This window comes from Erythrolamprus reginae, chromosome 1 (assembly GCF_031021105.1).
Source record: "Erythrolamprus reginae isolate rEryReg1 chromosome 1, rEryReg1.hap1, whole genome shotgun sequence".
NCBI classification, from domain to species: domain Eukaryota; kingdom Metazoa; phylum Chordata; class Lepidosauria; order Squamata; family Dipsadidae; genus Erythrolamprus; species Erythrolamprus reginae.
The window spans coordinates 423,561,782-423,583,990 of record NC_091950.1 but is presented as its reverse complement, the minus strand read 5'-3'; the positions used below and the strand labels follow the sequence as shown (position 1 = coordinate 423,583,990).

At 44.8% G+C, this 22,209-nt stretch overlaps 1 protein-coding gene across 1 annotated transcript in view; it reads left to right on the top strand.

The window, feature by feature from the left end:
* The window catches only part of EFCAB5 (EF-hand calcium binding domain 5), a 62,743-nt gene that overhangs the window by 37,107 nt on the left and 3,427 nt on the right, over positions 1-22,209 (top strand). Inside the window, exons 13-20 of the mRNA XM_070735467.1 lie at positions 3,599-3,888; positions 4,190-4,362; positions 5,818-6,046; positions 6,959-7,111; positions 13,865-13,971; positions 18,140-18,393; positions 19,884-20,116; positions 21,594-21,690. Of these exons, the coding sequence (XP_070591568.1) occupies positions 3,599-3,888; positions 4,190-4,362; positions 5,818-6,046; positions 6,959-7,111; positions 13,865-13,971; positions 18,140-18,393; positions 19,884-20,116; positions 21,594-21,690 (1,536 nt within the window). The remainder of the gene's footprint in view (positions 1-3,598; positions 3,889-4,189; positions 4,363-5,817; positions 6,047-6,958; positions 7,112-13,864; positions 13,972-18,139; positions 18,394-19,883; positions 20,117-21,593; positions 21,691-22,209) is intronic.

The following is a 22,209-nucleotide window of genomic DNA, read 5'->3' as shown; positions in this document are numbered from 1 at the left end:
ACGGTCTCTTTTGAACGGTGTGCAAATATAGTTTATTTATTTATTTATTTATTTATTGGATTTGTATGCCGCCCCTCTCTGGAGACTCGTGGCGGCTAACAGCAACAATAAAGCAGTGTACAATAGTAGTCTGACGTTAGAAAGAATTAAAAACCCATTAATATAAAAAACCAAACATACATACATACATACCATGCATAGAATTGTAAAGGCCTAGGGGGAAGAAAGTCTCAATTCCCCCATGCCTGACGGCAGAGGTGGGTTTTAAGCAGCTTACGAAAGGCAAGGAGGGTGGGGGCAATTCTAATCTTTGGGGGGAGTTGGTTCCAGAGGGCCGGGGCCGCCACAGAGAAGGCTCTTCCCCTGGGTCCCGCCAAGTGGCATTGTTTAGTTGATGGGACCCGGAGAAGGCCCACTCTGTGGGACCTAACTGGTCGCTGGGATTCGTGCAGCAGAAGGCGGTCCCTGAGATAGTCTGGTCCGGTGCCATGAAGGGCTTTATAGGTCATAGCCAACACTTTGAAACTGATCGGCAACCAATGCAGACTGCGGAGTGTTGGTGTGACATGGGCATATTTGGGAAAGCCCATGACTGCTCTCGCAGCTGCATTCTGCACGATCTGAAGTTTCCGAACATTTTTCAAAGGTAGCCCCATGTAGAGAGTGTTACAGTAGTCGAGTTTCGAGGTGATGAGGGCATAAGTGACTGTGAGTTCATCTCTACATGTCCGTAGATGGCAGGGCTACCTATATAGGAACTCCTCAACTTACAGCCACAATTTAAGCCAAAATTTATGTTGCTAATTGTTCTGTTCGCAGGCTTCTGATAAATTCCAATCTCAGGAAAATCACTTCTTAATTAATAAAACTCACTCTTTATTTAAACTCCAGCAAATGCATGAATGCAAACGCAGGGTTAAAAGTAGCCTAAGAGCAGATTCTATCTTATTTAGAGCCAGCTTTGACTCTGGGTCCGGGAAGCGGGCCAAACTCAGTCTTTCTCTGCATTCCTTAGATCAGGGGTCTCCAACCTTAGCAACTTTAAGACTTGTGGACTTCAACTCCCAGACTTCCTTAGATAATAGTCATTCATTTACTCAAAAGATATGCATTAGCTCACCCAAAAATTTTCTCAGTAAAAGTGTCCTGCACAGATTGTCTTTTTGAGGCAGAAATCATGATTTTAAAACTTCTTTTCAAGCACATTACAGTTCCTCGTCTCTTCCATCGAACGATGTTGAAGTTCCATGCTCCATTTCCCACAACCCCGTTTCTTTATACTGCCTGGAAGTGACATCACACCTCCAAGAGTTAAGGCTGTGGATTAATACCTTTTACTTTGGATCTCTTCTCGCCTCCTAGCCATTCTTCTATAACGAGTATTTATCCAATTGTTTTCCCCTACTATGTCTTCCTCACTCTCTGACTGAGACCAATCTCCCATTGTCACATCAGCCCCCTCAGGCGCCCCCTCAGGCTCCCCCCAGTCACTTCCTGCCTCAGTCTCGCTCTCAGCTTCCTCTGGCAGCCTCCGTGGCCCAGGGTGCCCTGAGGGTCTATTTCATCCTCTTCCGAATCAGGCGTGACCTGAGGTGGACAAGGAGCACTCACAACACTGAGCAAGACATTTGTTAATAATAATTTTAATAATAATTTATTGGATTTGTATGCCGCCCCTCTCCGCAGACTCGGGGCGGCTAACAACAATAATAAACACCACATGTACAATCCAATCATAAAAAACAACTAAAAACGCTTATTATAAAACCAAACATACGCACAAACATACCATGCATGGCTTGTAATGGCCTAGGGGGAAGAGCTATCTCAACTCCCCCATGCCTGGCGGTATAAATGAGTCTTGAGTAGTTTACGAAAGACAGGGAGGGTGGGGGCAGTTCTAATCTCTGGGGGGAGTTGGTTCCAGAGGGCCGGGGCCGCCACAGAGAAGGCTCTTCCCCTGGGGCCCGCCAAACGACAGTGTTTAGTCGACGGGACCCGGAGAAGGCCAACTCTGTGGGACCTTATCGGTCGCTGGGATTCGTGTGGTAGCAGGCGGTTCCGGAGGTAACCTGGTCCATTGCCATGTAGGGCTTTAAAGTTAGGTTTGCCTCATTTTACAACCGTTCCTGCCACACGGTTGCGAAGTGAACTACAGCAGTTCTTATATTAGTGACCTGGTCATTAATTAATACCCCCCCCCAGGACACTCCAAATGTCATCAATATGAACAAGCTGCCAAGCCTCTTAATTTTGATCCCATGATCGTGGGGATGCTGAAAAGGACATTAAAAAAGTGTGAAAAACATTTATAAGTCACTTTTGTAAATTGTAACTTCAAGTGATCACTAAATGAGCTGTTGTAAGTCGAGGACTACCTGCAGTCCAACACTAAGAGGAGATTGGAAAGCGATTTGTCTCAAATGGTGCAGAGTCTTCTTGCTGGAGCAGGGGGTTGGGCTAGATGACCTCCAGGGTCCCTTCCTTGCTCTGTTCTTTGTTGACCTTTCTGCTAATGAATCCGGTGTGGGGCAGGTGGGCCTTCTGATCTCTCATCCTGGTTTCTCTCATTGCTGTGGAAGAAAATGGGACATTTTTAATTGCATCATCTTGTTATGTAATCTTTGAGTTGTCGTAGATACACGTACACAGAAGAAGTGTGGAGTTCTAGCACACATCCAGCTGACAGCCCAGAGATATGAGTAATGGTTCAATAATACAATCCAGATACATTAAGTGTATAAAATACTATTTACTTTGGCAAATATCTCAGTCAAGAACAGTCCTAGCCATACACAATTAAATCAGTCAATACATATACAATACTATGAATCTTACTTGTTCAGCTTACAAATACGTAAACCAGTATTTAATACACAGTTTCTACTACAACAGTCACAGAGAACATAATAGAAATAGCAGAAAGAGCGAAAATCTCTTCTGGCTCCCTCTTGTGGCCATACGCAACACTAACTCTTAAAGCAATAGTGCTTCAATATATTTAAGCATACATTCTTGGTTTGTTTTATATATTGCCAAACCCGACCAGTTATGTACATGATACTAACACATAATAATAATAATAATAATAATAATAATAATAATAATTATTATTATTATTATTTATTAGATTTGTATGCCGCCCCTCTCCGAAGACTCGGGGCAGCTCAGAACAGTAATAAAAACAGTATAACAATGGGACAAATCTAATAATAAAAATATATAAAAACCCCAATAATTAAAAACCATACAGCACATACACACCAAACATGAAATATAAAAAGCCTGGGGTCTTGAGTAACTTGCGAAAGACAAGGAGGGTAGGGGCCGTTCTAATCTCCGGGGGGAGTTGATTCCAGAGGACCGGGGCCACCACAGAGAAGGCTCTTCCCCTGGGGCCTGCCAAACGACATTGTTTGGTCGACGGGACCCGGAGAAGGCCAACTCTGTGGGACCTTATTGGCCTCTGGGATTTGTGCGGTAGAAGGCTGATTCATCTGTAGGAATCAGGAGGGGAGACCACAAGGCCCACCTTCCTGGGCCCCCAGCTGAGAAAACACAGGTCCCAGTCTGACCCTCACCTCTCCCCCCCCCACAGCTAAGATGCAGCTTCCCTTCCCCACCTGGCACCCCAGTGGGATCGTGAAGTTAACGCAGAAGGACTTCCACATCTACATCGAGATGGTGATGGCCGAGCTCACCGGAACCGAAGATGAAGTGCTGGACAACATAGTGGAGTTCCTGATGATGGCCGTGGGGGGAAGCCACCTGGAACGGTTGCGAGGAAACGCGCGGCGCAAGTGGCTGCTCCGGATCGAACACATGGCCAAGACCAGCGGAGGCTGCATGGAGCCCATCTACCAAGAGGTCTTCAAGGCTCTCTCCAGGGTGAGTAGATCCATCAACCGAAACCATTGTTTGGAGTTAGAGACTTTGGCCTGCCCCCAGACTCATCAGACCCAGAATGGCACCGAGAAGGAGAAGGAGAAGAAGAAGAACCAGGTTTAGGGGTCATGGGTATGTCCTTAAGAAGATAGTCCAGGTAGGTTGGGGTCTATCCCCGCCAAGAACGCAACACAACACCCAGTTGTAGGTTTTTATTTTTATCCAAAAGTTCTTCCCCCATTGTCCACGTTTGTCATGATCCTTCTGTCTTTGAGGGCGAGAAGCCTTGTGTCTCTCTTGCCAGGACATCGATGCCCATGGAGACAGGAAGAAGGTCAGCGCCTACATCGCCCTTCTGGAATACAACGTCGTTGCCCCCGAACGGGGAGACATTCTCCTCCGTTACGTGGCCTGCACGGAAGACGACGCCCCTTTCCTCCTCAACCAGGTCCTCTTCATGGACATGCCAGGAGTCAGGTCAGCATTTGGCAATAGCACGTAGACTTATATGTAGCTTCCCCGAGTCAGCCTCTTTTGCCCCCAACAATCTGGGTCCTCATTTGACCCACCTCGGAAGGACACAGAAGGCTGTGTCAATCTTGAGCCGGTGGTGGGATTTGAACTGCCAAATTACAGACAGTGGGCAGGCAGCAGAAGTTGCATTCTTTCTTTCTTTCTTTCCTTTCTTTCTTTCCTTCCTTCTTTCCTTCCTTCCTTCCTTCCTTTCCTTCCTTCCTTCCTTCTTTCTTTCTTTCTTTCTTTCTTTCCCTCCTTCTTTCTTTCTTTCCTTCCTTCCTTCATTCCTTTCCTTCCTTCCTTCTTTCTTTCCTTCCTTCCTTCCTTCCTTTCTTTCCTTCCTTCCTTCCTTCTTTCTTTCTTTCTTTCCTTCCTTCCTTCCTTCTTTCTTTCCTTCCTTCCTTCCTTCCTTTCTTTCTTTCATTCCTTCCATCTTTCTTTCCTTCCTTCCTTCCTTCCTTCCTTTCTTTCTTTCTTTCTTTCTTTCTTTCTTTCTTTGACTTTTATATTGCCCAATCCCGAAGGACTCAGGGCGGCTCACAACAAAATAAAATTACAATGACAATGACAATAATAAAAAGAAGTCAAGAAGAAACAAGCAATTACTAAAATCCTAATTAAAATTTAAAAAACAATTCAACAACACATACTAATGATTCATACCAAATTCATATATATGGGCAAGCTACTGGATTGATTTAGGGCCCCCAGGCCTGCCGGCATAGCCAGGTCTTTGTGGCCTTATGAAAGGCCAGCAGGGTGGGGACTGTACGGACTTCGGGGGGAGTTGATTCCATAAAGTCGGGGCAGCAACAGAGAAGGCCCTCCCCCGCGGCCTCGCCAACCTAAATTGCTTAGCTGATGGGATCTGGAGGAGGCTGACTCTGTGCTCTAATTGGTCTCTGGGAGGTTGGTCATTGGGTCCCATGGGGACTCTCATTGAGCATCCATCCATCCATCCACCCACCCATCAACTCCCAGAATTCCTGAGCTCGCATGATTGGCTAGCTCTATCATAGAACAGTCAACTTTGCCTGCACCTGATCATTCATCAATCCCTCAAATTTTGATGCATCTGTTCATCCCATCCATCCAACCATCCATCCAATTTATATTGTACAATATATTGTTGTTGTGAGACGCTCCAAGTTTTTGGAGAGGGGCGTCATACAAATCTAATAAATAATAATAAATAATAACCCATCCATCCAACTATCTATCCATTCATCAATTCCTCAATTTTTCGATCCATCTGTTCATCCCATCCATCCATGGGTGGGACATGGGCTATTTTGCCTTTGCCCATGGTGCAAACTACGAGGCAGCCCCCATCCCCTTCTGCAGCTGCTGCTTAGCTGACCTTCTCCCTCACCAAAGCCTCTCTTCTCTCCTGGACCCCCTACCTCCCTCCCCCAGCTTTGCAGCCGCCTTGGACGACAAGCCCATCCACGTCCCCCGAGTCCAGCTGCATGGGAACATCCACTTCTGGAACCCAGATCGCCCCAAAGAGGAGCAAAGGGGCTCATTCCTGGTGCTGCCCCTGGAAGATGTCCAGAGAAGAGTCTTTGGGATCCTCGGGCTGGACACCCTCCAGGACAAGAATGGGAAAAAAATCTTCGTCCCCCACGAGATCCGTTACTATCAGGTGGGAATGAATGTGGGTAGCCAGGACTCAGGGGTGGTGGGGGTTGGCAAGGGGGCAGCGATGTGGCTTCTCTTGATTTTGTTAGAAAGACCCCATTATGATTTGATTGATTTGATTGATTTGATTGATTTGATTGATTTGATTGGTTTGATTGGTTTGATTGGTTTGATTGGTTTGATTGGTTTGATTGGTTTGATTGGTTTGATTGGTTTGATTGGTTTGATTGGTTTGATTTGATTGATTGATTTGATTGATTTGATTGATTTGATTGATTTGATTGATTTGGTTTGGTTTGGTTTGGTTTGGTTTGGTTTGGTTTGGTTTGGTTTGATTGATTTGATTGATTTGATTGATTTGATTGATTTGATTGATTTGATTGATTTGATTGATTTGATTGATTTGATTGATTTGATTGATTTGATTGATTTGATTGATTTGATTGATTTGATTGATTTGATTGATTTGATTGATTTGATTGATTTGATTGATTTGATTGATTTGATTGATTTGATTGATTTGATTGATTTGATTGATTTGATTGATTTGATTGATTTGATTGATTTGATTGATTTGATTGATTTGATTGATTGATTTGATTGATTTGGTTTGGTTTGGTTTGCCCAGCCAGCAATGCTTTAAGAGGGCAGGACTTCCACTCCCAGAATTCCCCAGGAATTTCCCCCCAGAGGGGAGCAACAGAAACAGCCCATAAAGTGGGTGTGGGGTCTCTAACAATGCTTTGAACTCTAAGCGCAGCGCACTTACAAGCAGTATCCTGAATAAAGGGAAGTGATCTTCCTATAATCTTCTCCATTGTCCTTACCATTTTCTGTAGGGACTTTCTATCTGAGGCCAACATGCTTTCAGGTGGGGGAACCCCAACAATAAATGACCTCGTTTGTTCTTCCACAGGGGATCGCACACTCCTTCAGCAAGGCCTACCATTACATCCGCACCCAGCAAAGTCTGATGCAGATTATCTTGGCCGGCGTGGAGTGGCTCTTTGGCCGTGCCCCAGGCCTTCAGAGCATCACCGCCTACTTCATGGAGCCTGGAGAAAGCCGGGTAATTCTATTAATAACAATAACCGGGCCTAAAGTTCATTCTCCTTTGTATAGCAAGACAGCCACCAAGAAAACCAAACAGGAATTTAGGGCTCAGTTGTTTATGGAGACATTCCGTGTCAAGTGGACCCATTTTAAAGATCATCCCCACCTTACCATCTCAGATTTTGATGAAATTTGGCACATAGTTTCTCCAACAGTCTGTGGCCTGCACTGGCTGCCGATCAGTTTCCGGTCACAATTCAAAGTGTTGGTTATGACCTATAAAGCCCTACATGGCATCGGACCAGAATATCTCCGGGACCGCCTTCTGCTGCACAAATCCCAGTGACCAATAAGGTCCCACAGAGTGGGCCTTCTCCGGGTCCCGTCGACTAAACAATGTCGTTTGGTGGGACCCAGGGGAAGAGCCTTCTCTGGGGCGGCCTCGGCCCTCTGGAATCAACTCCCCCCGGAGATTAGAACTGCCCCCACCCTCCTCACCTTTCATAAGTTACTAAAGACCCACTTATGTCGCCAGGCATGGGGGAACTGAGGACCCCCCAGGCTTATTCAGTTTATGCATGGTATGATTGTGTTGCATGGTTTCTCTGTTGGTTTTAGAATGTTTTTAATATTAGATTTGCTACACTGTCACTATTTTGTTGTGAGCCACCCTGAGTCTGGGGAGACGGGCGGCATACAAGTCTAATAAATTAAATTAAATTAAATTAGTGTTGTGGTTAGCTCTGGCCCAGCTCCTGCCCCAAGGAATGTGCAGGTGGATGTGGGGGAAACATCCACATGCCACAGGCCTGTTTTGCTCCCGATGGAATCTGCCGACGAAGCCTCCTCTGACCAAGGAAGCGTGAGTGACAAGGAAGAGGGAAGTTTGGCAGACAGCTGAGAAGAAGATCAATCATCTGTATCATCCCTGGATTCTGAACAAGAATTAATGACACATCCACGCATGCGTAGAGTGATGCATAGGAGACAACAACTGAAGGATTATTACAAGAGAAAATGAGGCCACCTGTGGTTGGGTGGGGCTGCTGTAATTAATGCTACAGATAAAAGTGCAGCCTGGTGTTTTAGCCTCATGGCAGTTTACCTGATTCATTGTTTAGTCAAGATCATGGTTTTTGTGCTGTTCAGGATTGTGTGTGTGGACTCTCTGGACTTTAGAATTGGACTCAATTTCCCAGTTATTGGGTGAGCAATTGGACTGCATTTAACCTGTGCCTTGTGTGTACCAGAAAATCCCTTGGACATTTAAAAAGGGAGCTGTTTCTGTTTTTCTGTTGATAAAAACTTTTGGGTTTTCCTTTTATCAAGTGGTGTGTGTCTTCCTGGACTAATTACCCTGTAATTACGGGCAGTTGAAACACACCGGCACAACAAATTAGGATATAAACCCATGATTTGAAAAATTTTAGTTCAAAAGACTAAAAATTGGGAATTCTAGGAGACCTCGAGTAAAGGGTTGCAAAACGCTGAATCAGCAAAAACACATTTTGGGCCAATTTCCAGAAGCTGTAAACGTGGCAGTTTCAGTAGTAGGTTGAAGATATTTGGAGAACGTGCACACCTTGTAAGGCTTTATAAACTGGCAAAACCCCATGTACGTACCTAGGACTACTTACTTTTTACATGGTTCAGGCTGAAACTTTGCAAAAAAAATACCCTCAAAAATGAATTTACCGCAATCTTCAGGCTGCTGTAGTTTCAAAGCTACTTGGCCTTTCAGGTGTACTAAGTACCCAGCTGCAATGAGGACTTCCAGTTTGCAGCCCTTTCCTTCAAGTCGTTGAAAAAATATAAGAGTTCAAAGTTGGTATTTAACGGGTTTTTGGCTATCTTTGATGCCCTGTTTGATCCTGTGGGACAGCTTCAATCCTCTTCAATTTAACACCATTAGAAAGTGCAAATTCTCTTCATTAAGAATATATTGAATTGATATATATAAATATATAAAGAATATATATTGATTACTGCATTCCTGTCAAACAGGCAACAAACTGTCAAAATTGGTAGCGCCATCTCCACCCCCCTCCCCTGTCATAAGCGGCGTTCCCCAGGGAAGCTTACTAGGTCCTACCCTTTTCATTCTCTACATCAATGACCTCTGTGACCACATCGAAAGCAACTGTGTTCTTTTTGCTGACGATGTGAAACTTTTCAACACCACTGATAACACACTCACTCTCCAAAAAGACCGGGACTTTGTCTCAGACTGGTCTAACACCTGGCAACTTCAAATATCAACCAACAAATGCTCTACTCTCCACATCGGCAAAAAGAATCCAAACCGCACATACAACAGAATAAACCATCTCTCGCTGCTAACCCACACTCAGTAAAAGACCTTGGAATACTAATATCGAATGACCTAAGTGCTAAAGCCCACTGCAACAATATCGCCAAAAAAGCCTCTAGAGTTGTTAACCTGATCCTACGCAGCTTCTGTTCAGGCAACCTCACTCTACTCACAAGAGCCTACAAAACTTTTGCCAGACCCATCCTAGACTACTGCTCATCTGTCTGGAACCCATACCACATCTCAGACATCAACACCCTTGAAAACGTCCAAAGATACTTCACCAGAAGAGCCCTTCACTCCTCCACTCGAAACAGAATATCCTACGAAAATAGACTAACAATCCTGGACCTTGAAAGCCTAGAACTACGGCGCCTAAAACACGATTTGAGTATTGCCCACAAGATCATATGCTGCAACGTCCTACCAGTCAATGACTACTTCAGCTTGAACCACAATAACACAAGAGCACGCAACAGATTCAAACTTAATACGAAGCGCTCCAAACTTGACTGTAAAAAATATGATTTCAACAATCGAGTTATCGAAGCGTGGAACTCATTGCCGGACTCCATTGTGTCAACCCCTAACCCCCAACACTTCTCCCTTAGACTCTCCATGATTGACCTCTCCAGGTTCCTAAGAGGACAGTAAGGGGCGTACATAAGTGCACTGGTGTGCCTTTCGTCCCCTGTCCAATTGTCTCTCCTTTCTTTCACCTATCTTATATATTTTCTTCCTTTCATATATCCTCTCCTCTAAGTTCACTTTACCCTTATATATATTATCACATGTCTATTTTTCTTCCTATGTATTTGTTTATTGGACAAATGAATAAATAAAAATAAGAATAAATAAAAAATAAAATAAATGCCACGTTTACAGCTTCTGGATGTTGGCCCAAAATGTCATTTTTGCAGGCTCAGCATTTTGCAACCCTTTACTCGAGGTCTCCTAGAACTCCCAATTTTTAGTCTTTTGAACTAAAATTTTGCACAGCATAGTTTTATATCATAAAGAAACTATGTGCCAAATTTCATCAAAATCTGAGATGGTAAGGTGGGGGCCACAGGGCCACTTGACATGGAATGACACTCTCCCTCCCTCTCTATAAAATGTGTGTTTGTGTGTGTAACATATTTTGCTAATAATGAAAAGGAAGGGAGACTGACTACTGTAGATCTATTTCGGCCTTATTTGCCTTCATCAGATAGCCATACCCTTTTACTCGACAAAAAAAATCATATACAGTGGTACCTCGAGATACGAGTTTAATTCGTTCCGGACCTGGGCTCTTAAGTCGAGCAGCTCTTATCTCGAACGACTTTTCCCCATAGGAATTAATGTAAATAATTTTAATTGGTTCCAGCCCTCAAAAAACTCACAAAGTTAGTCTAAATTATGCAGAAAGACATGTTTTTAATGAAGAAATGTATATGTACATATAAATGAATAATGAAGTTTCTTTCACTTAACTTGTAAACTTTCTTAAACTTTTAAATTTACATATGTTCAACTTCTCTGCCACCCAATCCTGTAGGACAGAGGTCCCCAACCCTTTTTGCACCAGGGACCAGCTTTAAGCGATCAAGAGAGGAATGGGTGAATGAATGGACGGAGGGTGGGAAGGAAGGAAGGAAAGAGGGAAGGGACAGGAACAGAGGAAGGAAGCAAGGAAACTTATGAAAGGGGAGAGTAAGAGAGGAATGAGTGAAGGGAGGGAGGGAGGGAAGAAGGTGGGAAGGAGAAAGAAAAGAAGAAATAGAGGAAGGAAAGGTAAAAGAGAGAAAGAAAAAGAGCAAGAAAGAAAGAAAGAAAGAAAGAAAGAAAGAAAGAAAGAAAGAAAGGGGGAAGGGACAGGAACAGAGGAAGGAAGCAAGGAAACTTATGAAAGGGGAGAGTAAGAGAGGAATGAGTGAAGGGAGGGAGGGAGGGAAGAAAGTGGGAAGGAGAAAGAAAAGAAGAAATAGAGGAAGGGAAGGTAAAAGAGAGAAAGAAAAAGAGCAAGAAAGAAAGCTGCAAGCCCCCCCCCCCGAGCCCCCCAGGCCGGCTGCAACCTTTTAAAACACGCGCGCCGCTTCGCAGCTGTCTCCTGAAGCCGAACGCGGAAGTTAGCGTTTGGCTTCAGGAGACAGCTCCTTGGCGCTTGTATCTCGAATTTGGGCTTGTAAGTAGAACAAAAATATCTCTCCCCTCCCAGCTCTTATCTCGAGTTGCTCTTAAGTAGAGCAGCTCTTATGTCGGGGTTCCACTGTATAGTAATACAGTGATCCCTTGTTTTTCACGGGGGATGCGTTCCAAGACCACCCGTGAAAAATGAATTTCCATGAAGTAGAGGAAAGATATTTTTAATGTATTTAATGAGTATTTGGACTTTTAAAACCCACCCTTTGCATTAAACAGTCGTTCTATAATGTTTCTCAGCTGGAACTACATGGGATATCCTACCAGTTTCTTTAATAGAGTACAGTAGGACTGTAGAAGAATTGTATGGATTTTTAATGGATTTAAAATTTTCAATGGATTTAATCGATTTAAGCCCCCTTGTTTTCAAAGTGAAATAGCGAACCCGCGAAAGATGAACTGCAAAGTAGCGAGGGATTACTGTACAATACTAAGTCATAAGTGGTCATCACCTCAAGGCTCGACTACTGTAACGCTCTCTACATGGGGCTACCTTTGAAAAGTGTTCGGAAACTTCAGATCGTGCAGAATGCAGCTGCGAGAGCAATCATGGGCTTTCCCAGATATGCCCATGTGTCACCAACACTCCGCAGTCTGCATTGGTTGCCGATCAGTTTCCGGTCACAATTCAAAGTGTTGGTTATGACCTATAAAGCCCTTCATGGCACCGGACCAGATTATCTCAGGGACCGCCTTCTGCTGCACGAATCCCAGCGACCAATTAAGTCCCACAGAGTGGGTCTTCTCCGGGTCCCGTCAACTAAACAATGTTGTTTGGCAGGCCCCAGGGGAAGAGCCTTCTCTGTGGCGGCCCCAGCCCTCTGGAACCAACTCCCCCCAGAGATTAGAATTGCGCCCACCCTTCTTGCCTTTCGTAAGCTTCTTAAAACCCACCTCTGCCGTCAGGAATGGGGGAACTGAGATACTCTTTCCCCCTAGGCCTTTACAATTCTATGCATGGTATGTTTGTTTGTTTGTTTGTTTGTATGTATGATTACTTTTACAATAAGGGTTTTTTAGTTGTTTTAGTATTGGATTTGCATGCTGTTTTTTATTATTGTTGTTAACCGCCCCAGTCTACGGAGAGGGGCAGCATACAAATCCAATAAATAAATAAATACTGTGGTCATAAATCAAGGATTTAGAATGACCTACAGGTGGCACTTAATTTCTCTGCTTCTGCTAAGGATTGCCAGCAGGTGGCGCTTATGCTCTATTATTGAGAACTCTATGGGGCTCTTGAATAGAGGGAAATTGAAACTCTTAGAATGTAGAGTAACAGAGTTGAAAGGGACCTTAGAGGTCTTCTAGTCCAGCCCCCTGCTCAGCAGGAGACCCTACACTATTTCAGACACTATTTCCTTCCCTCCGTCCCTTCATTTTCCCTCCCTCCCTTCCTTCCTTTTCTTTCCTTTCACCCTCCCTCCCTTCCTCCCTCCCTTCCTTCCATCTCTTTTTCCTTCCTTCCTTCCTCACTCCCTTCCCTCCTCCTTTTTTCTTTCCCTTCCTCCCTTTTCCTTCCCTTTCCTTCCCCTTCCATCCTTCCTTGCCTTCCGTCCTTCCCTCCCTCTCTTTCCCTCCCTCTCTCTCTTCCTTCCTTCCTTCAATTCAATTCAATTCAATTCAATTCAATTGATTAGACTTGTCTGCCGCCCCTCTCTGAGGACCCGGAGCGGCTCACAACATGAAACACAAACATATAATCTAATAGTTAAAAACACTAACTAAAATCCCATTATATAAAAAACAGTCAGTCTACTCAATCACATACATACATAACATTTAACGGGCAGAGAAGAAAGGGGCGTGGTCTAGCTGCCCCATGCCTGGCGACATAAATGGGTCTTAAGTGTCTTGCGGAAGGTGAGGAGGGGGGGCAGTACAAATCTCCAGAGGGAGCTGATTCCAGAGGGCCGGGGCCACCACAAAGAAGGCCCTTCCCCTTTGGTCGATGGGACCCGGAGAAGGCCAACTCTGGGGACCTTATCGGCCGCTGGGATTTGTGCAGCAAAGGCGGTCCCGTAAGTAAGTCCCGTAATTCCTTCCTTCCTTCCTTCCTTCCTTCCTTCCTTCCTTCCTTCCTTCCAATATATTCTGTCTTTAGTCACCATTCAACCAAAAGTAAAATCTTTAAAAAGGTTTTTTTTGGCCACTCGTGCAACGTTCACTTCATTTCCCCTGCCAACCGCAACTTCTTTGGTCTTCGACATGAACTTCACGATCTGCCTTCCTGGCGCCGTCTACCGAAAACTCCTTTCCTCTCCTTTGCCCCAGATGCATGACTACACCTTGCGCAAAGTCTTGGATTCAGATCTGAAGGAGGAGGTGAAAGTCAACCCCCCACCGGCCCCCACAGTCACCAGGGAGGAAGACGTCTTCAGGTAAGGGGGGGGCAGATGGAGAGAAGGGTCAGTGGGGGCTGCTAATAGGGGAGGGGGATATGTAGCTCAGGATCGAACTGTTGGGGTCCTTCGTGCTGTCTGAGTTTGGATTTTTGTTTGCAGATGTTTCATCATCCAAGTAGGTAACATCGTCAATGCTAGGAGGGAGGGAGGGAGGAAAGGAAAGGGTTGCGAAGGGAAGGAAATGAAGAAGAAGAAAAGAAAGGAAAGGAAGAAGAGGAAAGGGAAGGAAAGGAAAAGAAAGGAAAGGAAAGGTCAAACAGGAAAGGAAAAGAGAGAAAAGAAGGAAAGGAAAGGAAGAAGAGGAAAGGAAAGGGAAGGAAAGGAAAGGAAAAAGAGGAAAGAAGGAAAGGTCAAACAGGAAAGGAAAAGAGAGGAAAGAAGGGAAGGAAAGGAAGAAGAGGAAAGGAAAGGGAAGGAAAAGGATGGGAATGAAGGAAAGAAGGCTATGGGGGAAAAGATGGGAAGGAAGGAAGGAAAGAAAACTATGGGAAGGAAGGCTCATCCAAGAAAGAATTCTGCCCATCCCTGAGCACAAACTGGGATAGCTCACAGTGGGATAATTTAACAATTCAATTTCATAATTTTATTCATTATTTATTTATTTATTTTGTCCAATACATAATACACATTGAAGAGAAAGATATGTAATAATATAAATAAAGAAAGGGAAAGAAGAAAAGATATAAAAATAGAGGAGAAGATATATGAAAGGAAGAAAAGATAAAGGAGAGAAGGAGAGACAATTGGACAGGGGACGGAAGGCCCACTGGTGCACTTATGCACGCCCCTTAAAACATAAATAAAACATTTTTTTCATTTTTTCTGACCCATGTTCTCTTCTGTCCCTCCTTTTTCATCCTTTTTTTAATGATTCTAATCCAACATTTCTTTGTTATTCGTGTATGAGGCCGTGGTGAGTTGGCCGAGTGAAGAGAACCTGCTGCACTTCTTTTGGCCAGTAGGGGTCAGGATTGCTGAACTTTGCTAAATGCAAAACACATTACACACAGGTAATAGGGCTTAGAAACATAGAAGATTGAAAAAGACCTTATGGTCCATCTAGTCTGTCCTTATACTATTTCCTGGGTTTTATCTTAGGATGGATCTATGTTTATCCCAGGTGTATTTAAATTCAGTTACTTTGGATTTACCAAGCACGTCTGCTGGGAGTTTGTTCCAAGCATCTACTACTCTTTCAGTAACATAATATTTTCTCACGTTGCTTTTGATCTTTCCCCCAACTAACCTTACTAGGCTTACACACTGCTTCACAGTGCTTTTCCAGCCCTCTCTAAGCAGTTTACAGAACCAGCCTCTTCTCCCTAACAATCTGGGTCCCCATTTGACCACCCCGCAGAAGGAGGGAAAACTTGAGTCGATCTGCCAAATTGCAAGCAGACAGCAGTCACCAGAAATAGTCTATAATACTACATTCTAACCACTATTCCACCAGCGATTCCTTCCTTCCTTCCTTCCACCCATCAATGCCACCATCACTTTTTTCTTTCCTTCCTTCCTTCTTTCTTTCCATCCCACCATCCCTTCCTTTCTTCCCTCCCTCCCTCCTTCCTTCCCTGCCATCCCTTTCTTTTTCTTTCCCTTCCTTCCCTCCCTCCTACTTTCTTTCTTTCTTTCTTTCTTTCTTCCTTCCCTCCCTCTTTCTTTCTCTCTCCTTCCTTCCCTCTTTCTTTCTTTCTTCCTTTCTTTTCCTTCCTTCTTTCCTTCCTTTCTTCCTCCCTCCTTCTTTCCCTCTCCTTCCTTCCTTCCTCTTCTTCCTTCTGTTGGAAGAAAAATCCCCCTGGTTCATTTCCAAGCTAGGAGAAAGTCACTGGAAACATGGAGGCTGATTGGAAAGAAGGTTTAATGGTAAAGCAGAACCACCAGGCCCATGGTTCTGGGCAGCTGACCACATAGAGTTGAGAATGAGGGGTATTTATAACTCCCCTTGGGCTTTGCACTTGATCTTCCTGTTCCTGTTCAAGAACATGTCCTTTAATAATCCATTGGCTGTTGTCAGAATCCCATGGGGTCGTGTAGGGGTCAGAGCTGGCTCTATAGGCAATTGGGTTCAAGGTCAGAGGGTTGGGTTAGATGATCCCCAGTGTCCCTTCCGACCCACCCACTCCATGCTTACAAGCTTTAGGAGTTTGTGTGAACCTCTCCAACTGTACAGGCAGCCCTCGACTTACAACAGTTCATTTAGTGACCATTCCAATTCATAATGGCCCTGAAAAAGGCGACCTGTGAGCGTTTTCCACAATTGCAACCCTGCGGTCAAAATTTAGATGCTTGGCAACCGACTCGTGCTTACGACGGTTGCATTGTCCTAAGGCCACGTGATCCCCTTTTGTGACCACGGGGGAGCCAGATTCACTTAATGATGTAACAAATGCAGTGATTCGCTTAACAGCCTCGGGCAAGAACTCAACAACTGTAAAACTCAACAACTGCCTCGCTTAGCAACAGAAATGTTCGGCTCGTAAATCGAGGACTCGTAAGTTGAGGCAAAGGATTGTGGTCGCAAGTCGAGGACTACTTGGGGTTTATTCGAACGCCCCCTGTCAGTGCTCCACACTGGTCTAACAAGCAGTGATAGAAATACTGTATTGTAACCAGAGTACATGTGGCAGTGGTGGTTTGTTCAGACAATAATACAAACCAACATATAGTAAAGGTTTTATTTACAAGATATACAATATCTCCATAATCTTACACAGTAATTATAATACAGTCCATCTTCTTCACACATAGCAGGTACATATAGTATTACATATGGTATATTATCTCCTTAGTATATTATTATTATTATTATTATTATTATTATTAATATTATTAATTAATTAATTAATTAATTAATTAGATTTGTATGCTGCCCTTCTCCGAAGACTTGGGGTGGCTCACAAGTATAGTATTACATATATTATCTCCTTATATTCTCTCCTTCGCACACAGCAGATATAATATACCATTTAGTATTAGCACGCAGCCTATTCTCTTATTAATACAGCAAACACCTTTACATCAGTGTAGTATATTCTACACATTATATTGCACACAGCACTCCGCACAATATATTGCACACAGCATATTGTACACAGCTCTGATATTAAGATCTTAAGCATAAAACGTATCAGGAAAGACTTCATGAACTCCATCTGTATAGTCTGGAGGACAGAAGGAAAAGGGGGGAACATGATCGAAACATTTAAATATGTTCAAAGGTTAAATAACGTTCAGGAGGGAAGTGTTTTTAATAGGAAAGTGAACACAAGAACAAGGGGACACAATCTGAAGTCAATTGGGGGAAAGATCAAAAGCAACGTGAGAAAATATTATTTCACTGAAAGAGTAGTAGATGCTTGAAACAAACTTCCAGCAGACGTGGTTGGTAAATCCACAGTCACTGAATTTAAACATGCCTGGGATAAACATATATCCACTGTAAGATAAAATACAGGAAATAGTATAAGGGCAGACTAGATGGACCATGAGGTCTTTTTCTGCCGTCAGTCTTCTATGTTTCTATATTAATACTAACCAGCATATATACACTAACAATACAGGAGTCCCTCACCTATCGCTGGTGTTACGTTCCAGACCTGGCCGCGATAGGTGAAATCCGCGATGGGGAATTTATCGACTGATAGTACTTATTTAAGTATTTATATTGTAATTGTTTGGTAAGTTTTCATTGTTTTAAGTGTTTATAAACCCTTCCCACACAGTATTTATTTTAGATACAGTATTTAAATACAGTATTTACAATTTTAGATATATATATGTTTTTAAAAACCTGCCGATCGAGTTCGGTGCGCTGTTTAAATCTGCCGATCGACTTCCTCCGCGATGAAGTGAAGCCGCAGTAGGTGAAGCGCGGTATAGCGAGGGACTACTGTACAACGTAAGACAACATAACAGATACAATGCAACAACAGTTCAACAAAATGCAACCACAGAATGTAACAGAGAGCACCATGTCTCTCTTAAATTGCAGCCTAGCTCATAATTGCTACTTTGCTCTTAAAGTAAGGCCACTATTTTCTCCAAACATACAATGCTGGTTTATCTTCATATATCGGAAACCCAACCATTACAGTGCGTGGTACTGACACCCGCCAATCTTGTGTCGCCTTGTGTGCTTCAGGGATTACCTGTTCAAGAGCGTCGACTGCGCCCTGGTGGTGACTCAGCGCCTCTACGGGGAATTCCACGTCGCGGTGCCTCTGCGGAACACAGCCGGGGAAGCCATCATGGTGCTGGACCTGAACCTTGGACCCAAGCCGCAGCTCTCCCCTTGCGCACACAAGGACCTGCAGAAGATGCTGAAGATGGCCCAAGCCGCCACTCACGAGATCCTGAAAGAGGATTCCGGGGAGCTGGAGCCGTATTATGTCTTGGGTACGTGGGGCACCTCGGGCGGACAATAGTGACCTCCACCAGGAACGGTGGTCCTGGAGATCTGAGGCTTTGCCTGCAGACGTTCTGGGTGCTCTGTGAAGTGGGAGGTGTTTAAGAAGAGACTGGACAGCCAGCAGGAGGTTGGACTAGAAGACCTCTAAGGTCCCTTCCAACTTGGTTATGCTGCTATCCTTCCTTCTCATCTCCCTTTCATCCTTCCCATCTTCCTTCCTTCTCTTCCTCATTCCTTCTCTTCTTCCTTCCTTCCTTCTCATCTTTCATCCTTCCCATCTTCCTTCCTTCTCTTCCTCCTTCCTTCTCTTCTTCCTTCTTTCTCATCTTCCTTCCTTCTCATCTTCCTTCCTTCTCTTCTTCCTTCCTTCTCTTCTTCCTTCTTTCCTTCCTTCTCATCTTCCTTCTCTTCCTCCTTCCTTCTCTTCTTCCTTCTTTCCTTTTCTTCTTCCTTCCTTCCTTCCTTCTCATCTTCCTTCCTTCCTTCCTTATCTTCTTTCTCATCTTTCATCCTTCCCACCTTCGTTCCTTCCCATCTGCTTTCCTTCCTTCCTCCTTCCATCCCTCCCTCTCTCCCTTCTCTTCTTCCTTCTCTTCCTCCTTCCTTCTCTTCTTCCTTCTTTCCTTTTCTTCTTCCTTCCTTCCTTCTCATCTTCCTTCCTTCCTTATCTTCTTTCTCATCTTTCATCCTTCCCACCTTCGTTCCTTCCCATCTGCTTTCCTTCCTTCCTCCTTCCATCCCACCATCTCTCCCTTCTCATCTTCCTTCTCTTCCTCCTTCCTTCTCTTCTTCCTTCTTTCCTTTTCTTCTTCCTTCCTTCTCATCTTCCTTCCTTCCTTATCTTCTTTCTCATCTTTCATCCTTCCCACCTTCGTTCCTTCCCATCTGCTTTCCTTCCTTCCTCCTTCCATCCCTCCCTCTCTCCCTTCTCATCTTCCTTCTCTTCCTCCTTCCTTCTCTTCTTCCTTCTTTCTTTTTCTTCTTCCTTCCTTCCTTCTCATCTTCCTTCCTTCCTTCCTTATCTTCTTTCTCATCTTTCATCCTTCCCACCTTCGTTCCTTCTAATCTGCTTTCCTTCCTTCCTCCTTCTGTCCCTCCCTCTCTCCCTTCTCATCTTCCTTTCTTCCTTCTCACCTTCTTTCCTCCCTCCCTTCCTTCTTCTTCATCTCTGGAGATTTTTAAGAAGAGATTCAACAAGCATAGAATGGTCTTCGGTCTCCTGCTTGAGGAGGAGATTGGACTACAAGACCTTCAGGGTCCCTTCTAGACGACTTCAGGCAAATGGTTGTCCAACCTCTTCTTAAAAACTTCCAGTATTGGAGCAGTCACAACTTCTGGAGGCAAGCTGTTCCACTGGTTATTTGGGATTTTCTCCTCTTAAACCATGATGGCTGGGGGATTCTGGGAGTGGACGTCCACCCGTCTCAAAGGCCTTCCATTGAAGCCTTCTTTAAAATCCCTTATTTCATGGTTGCAGAGGCCGAATATGTTGGGGACTGGCGGCGTGGCAGCGTCCTCTTCTACCGCTTCATGCTGCAGGACCTGCAAAACTGCATCTGGAACCTGGACCCTTGGACCTCCTTTGCCGACATCCGATCCATGGTGAAACCTCCGGCCCTCGTCCAACTCATCTTGAAATGCGTGGTGCTTCTTTTATACCCGCAGTGGGCCGGCACAGCGGAGGTGGAGCGATGGAGCACCTGCATACAGGTGAGAGACAAGCCACCAGAGGAACCAGGAAGAGAAAGGGTTGCATTTGGGGGGGGGGGGGTTGGACATTTAGCCTCCGCCAGTTGGACGAAGCTCTTTCCTCCGCAGCAGCTGATCGGCCGCTGCCTTCACTCCCTCGCCCAAAGGCCCCTAGCTCTTGGCCCCAGCCCTTTGGCCACAAAAATCCAAATTCAGCCACAGCCTTTTGGCCACATGGGACACTTCGCCACTATCCAATCAGAACGGTTGTTACAAAATGCTACTTTGGGAAGGAAAGAATGGGACAGTTTGCTCTTTCATACACAAACACACCAGTTGAATGATAGAAAAGGAAGGAACCTCAGTGGCCATCTAGTCTGACCCCCCTTCTCATTCAGGAGACATACAGAATGAGAGAGATGGAAGGGGCCACAGTGGCCATCTAGTCTGACCCCCGTTCTCATTCAGGAGACTTGCAGAATGATAGAGAGGGAAGGGGCCTCAGTGGCCATCTAGTCTGACCCCCCTTCTCATTCAGGAGACTTGCAGAATGATAGAGAGGGAAGGGGCCTCAGTGGCCATCTAGTCTGACCCCCCTTCTCATTCAGGGGACATACAGAATGAGAGAGATGGAAGGGGCCTTAGTGGCCATCTAGTCTGACCCCCCTTCTCATTCAGGAGACATACAGAATGAGAGAGAGGGAAGGTGCCACAGTGGCCATCTAGTCTGACCCCCCTTCTCATTCAGGAGACTTGCAGAATGAGAGAGAGTGAAGGGGCCTCAGTGGCCATCTAGTCTGGCCCCCCTTCTCATTCAGGAGACATCCAGAATGAGAGAGAGGGAAGGGGCCACAGTGGCCATCTAGTCTGACCCCCCTTCTCATTCAGGAGACATACAGAATGATAGAGAGGGGAGGGACCTCAGTGGCTGAATTTGGATTTTTGTGACGCAAGGGCTGGGGCGAAGAGCTAGGGGCCTTTGGGCGAGGGAGAGAAGGCAACGGCCGATCAGCTGCTGCGGAGGAAAGAGCTTCATCCAACTGGTGGAGGCAAAAAGTCCCATCCCCTTGGGGGGAACCCTACAAGGTTTGACCTTTGGGAAAGAACCAGCCAGGAAGGAAGGAGGAGTCATCTGTTCTGTCCCAGCGACAAGCCCCCCAAGAAATAGGTCCACACATACGGATTTGACAAGATTGATGGATGGATGGATTGATTGATTGGATTTATATGCCGCCCCTCTCCAGAGTCTTGGGGCGGCTAACCACATATAAAAAAGAACAATACAATACGCTAAATCCAACTAAGTAAAATTAAATAAACTACTCTAAAATTGTTTGCTATATTGAACGGGTCCAAAGACGGGCTACAAGGATGGTGGAAGGTCTTAAGCATAAAACTTATCAGGAAAGACTTCATGAACTCAATCTGTAGAGTCTTTGCCAGCCCTTCGACTTCGATCCCGATGAGCCTTCTTGAACTTCTCGTTTTTCTCCTGCAGAAACTTGATGGAGAACTGATTGAAAACATTTGCTACTTCGACCCCACGGCTTCCTACGTGGACGTCCGGCCAGAGGTTCTGCAAGGCTGCCTGAAAGGTAAGAGAGTAAGCCAAGGAAAAGAAATCAAACACACATGTGCTCTTCTAATCAGCAAACTTGTATTAAACAAACAAAAAAGGGTTACTCAAAACAGTCCTTAGTGTCAGGAAATAATGATAGTGCAAGGCGTAATTCAGCCAAATACAAAACACAGGAAAAAGCAAACAAAGACAACCTGCACGGAGCAAAAACGTTTCAGGAGTCCTTTGAATCTTAGAGCAAACAGCAAGTCCCAGAGTTTTCACCTCCCACGTGCCTGAAAAGGCTGGGTTGAAAACTCCAACGGCACGGAACAGAAACTTCAGAGCAGGAACCACAAAATAACACAGTTTGCCTTGTGCCTCTGTTCCCTTTTATACCTTTAGCCCTCATTAAGGGAACCACACCCAGCCCTCAGTATAAGAACCACACCCAGCCCAGGTGCTACTCTCATCACTGATAACAGTCCTTTAATTGAGCCCTCCTTTGCATAGCTCTTCAGCTACGCATGTCTAATTGATCTGCAGAGGAATCCAA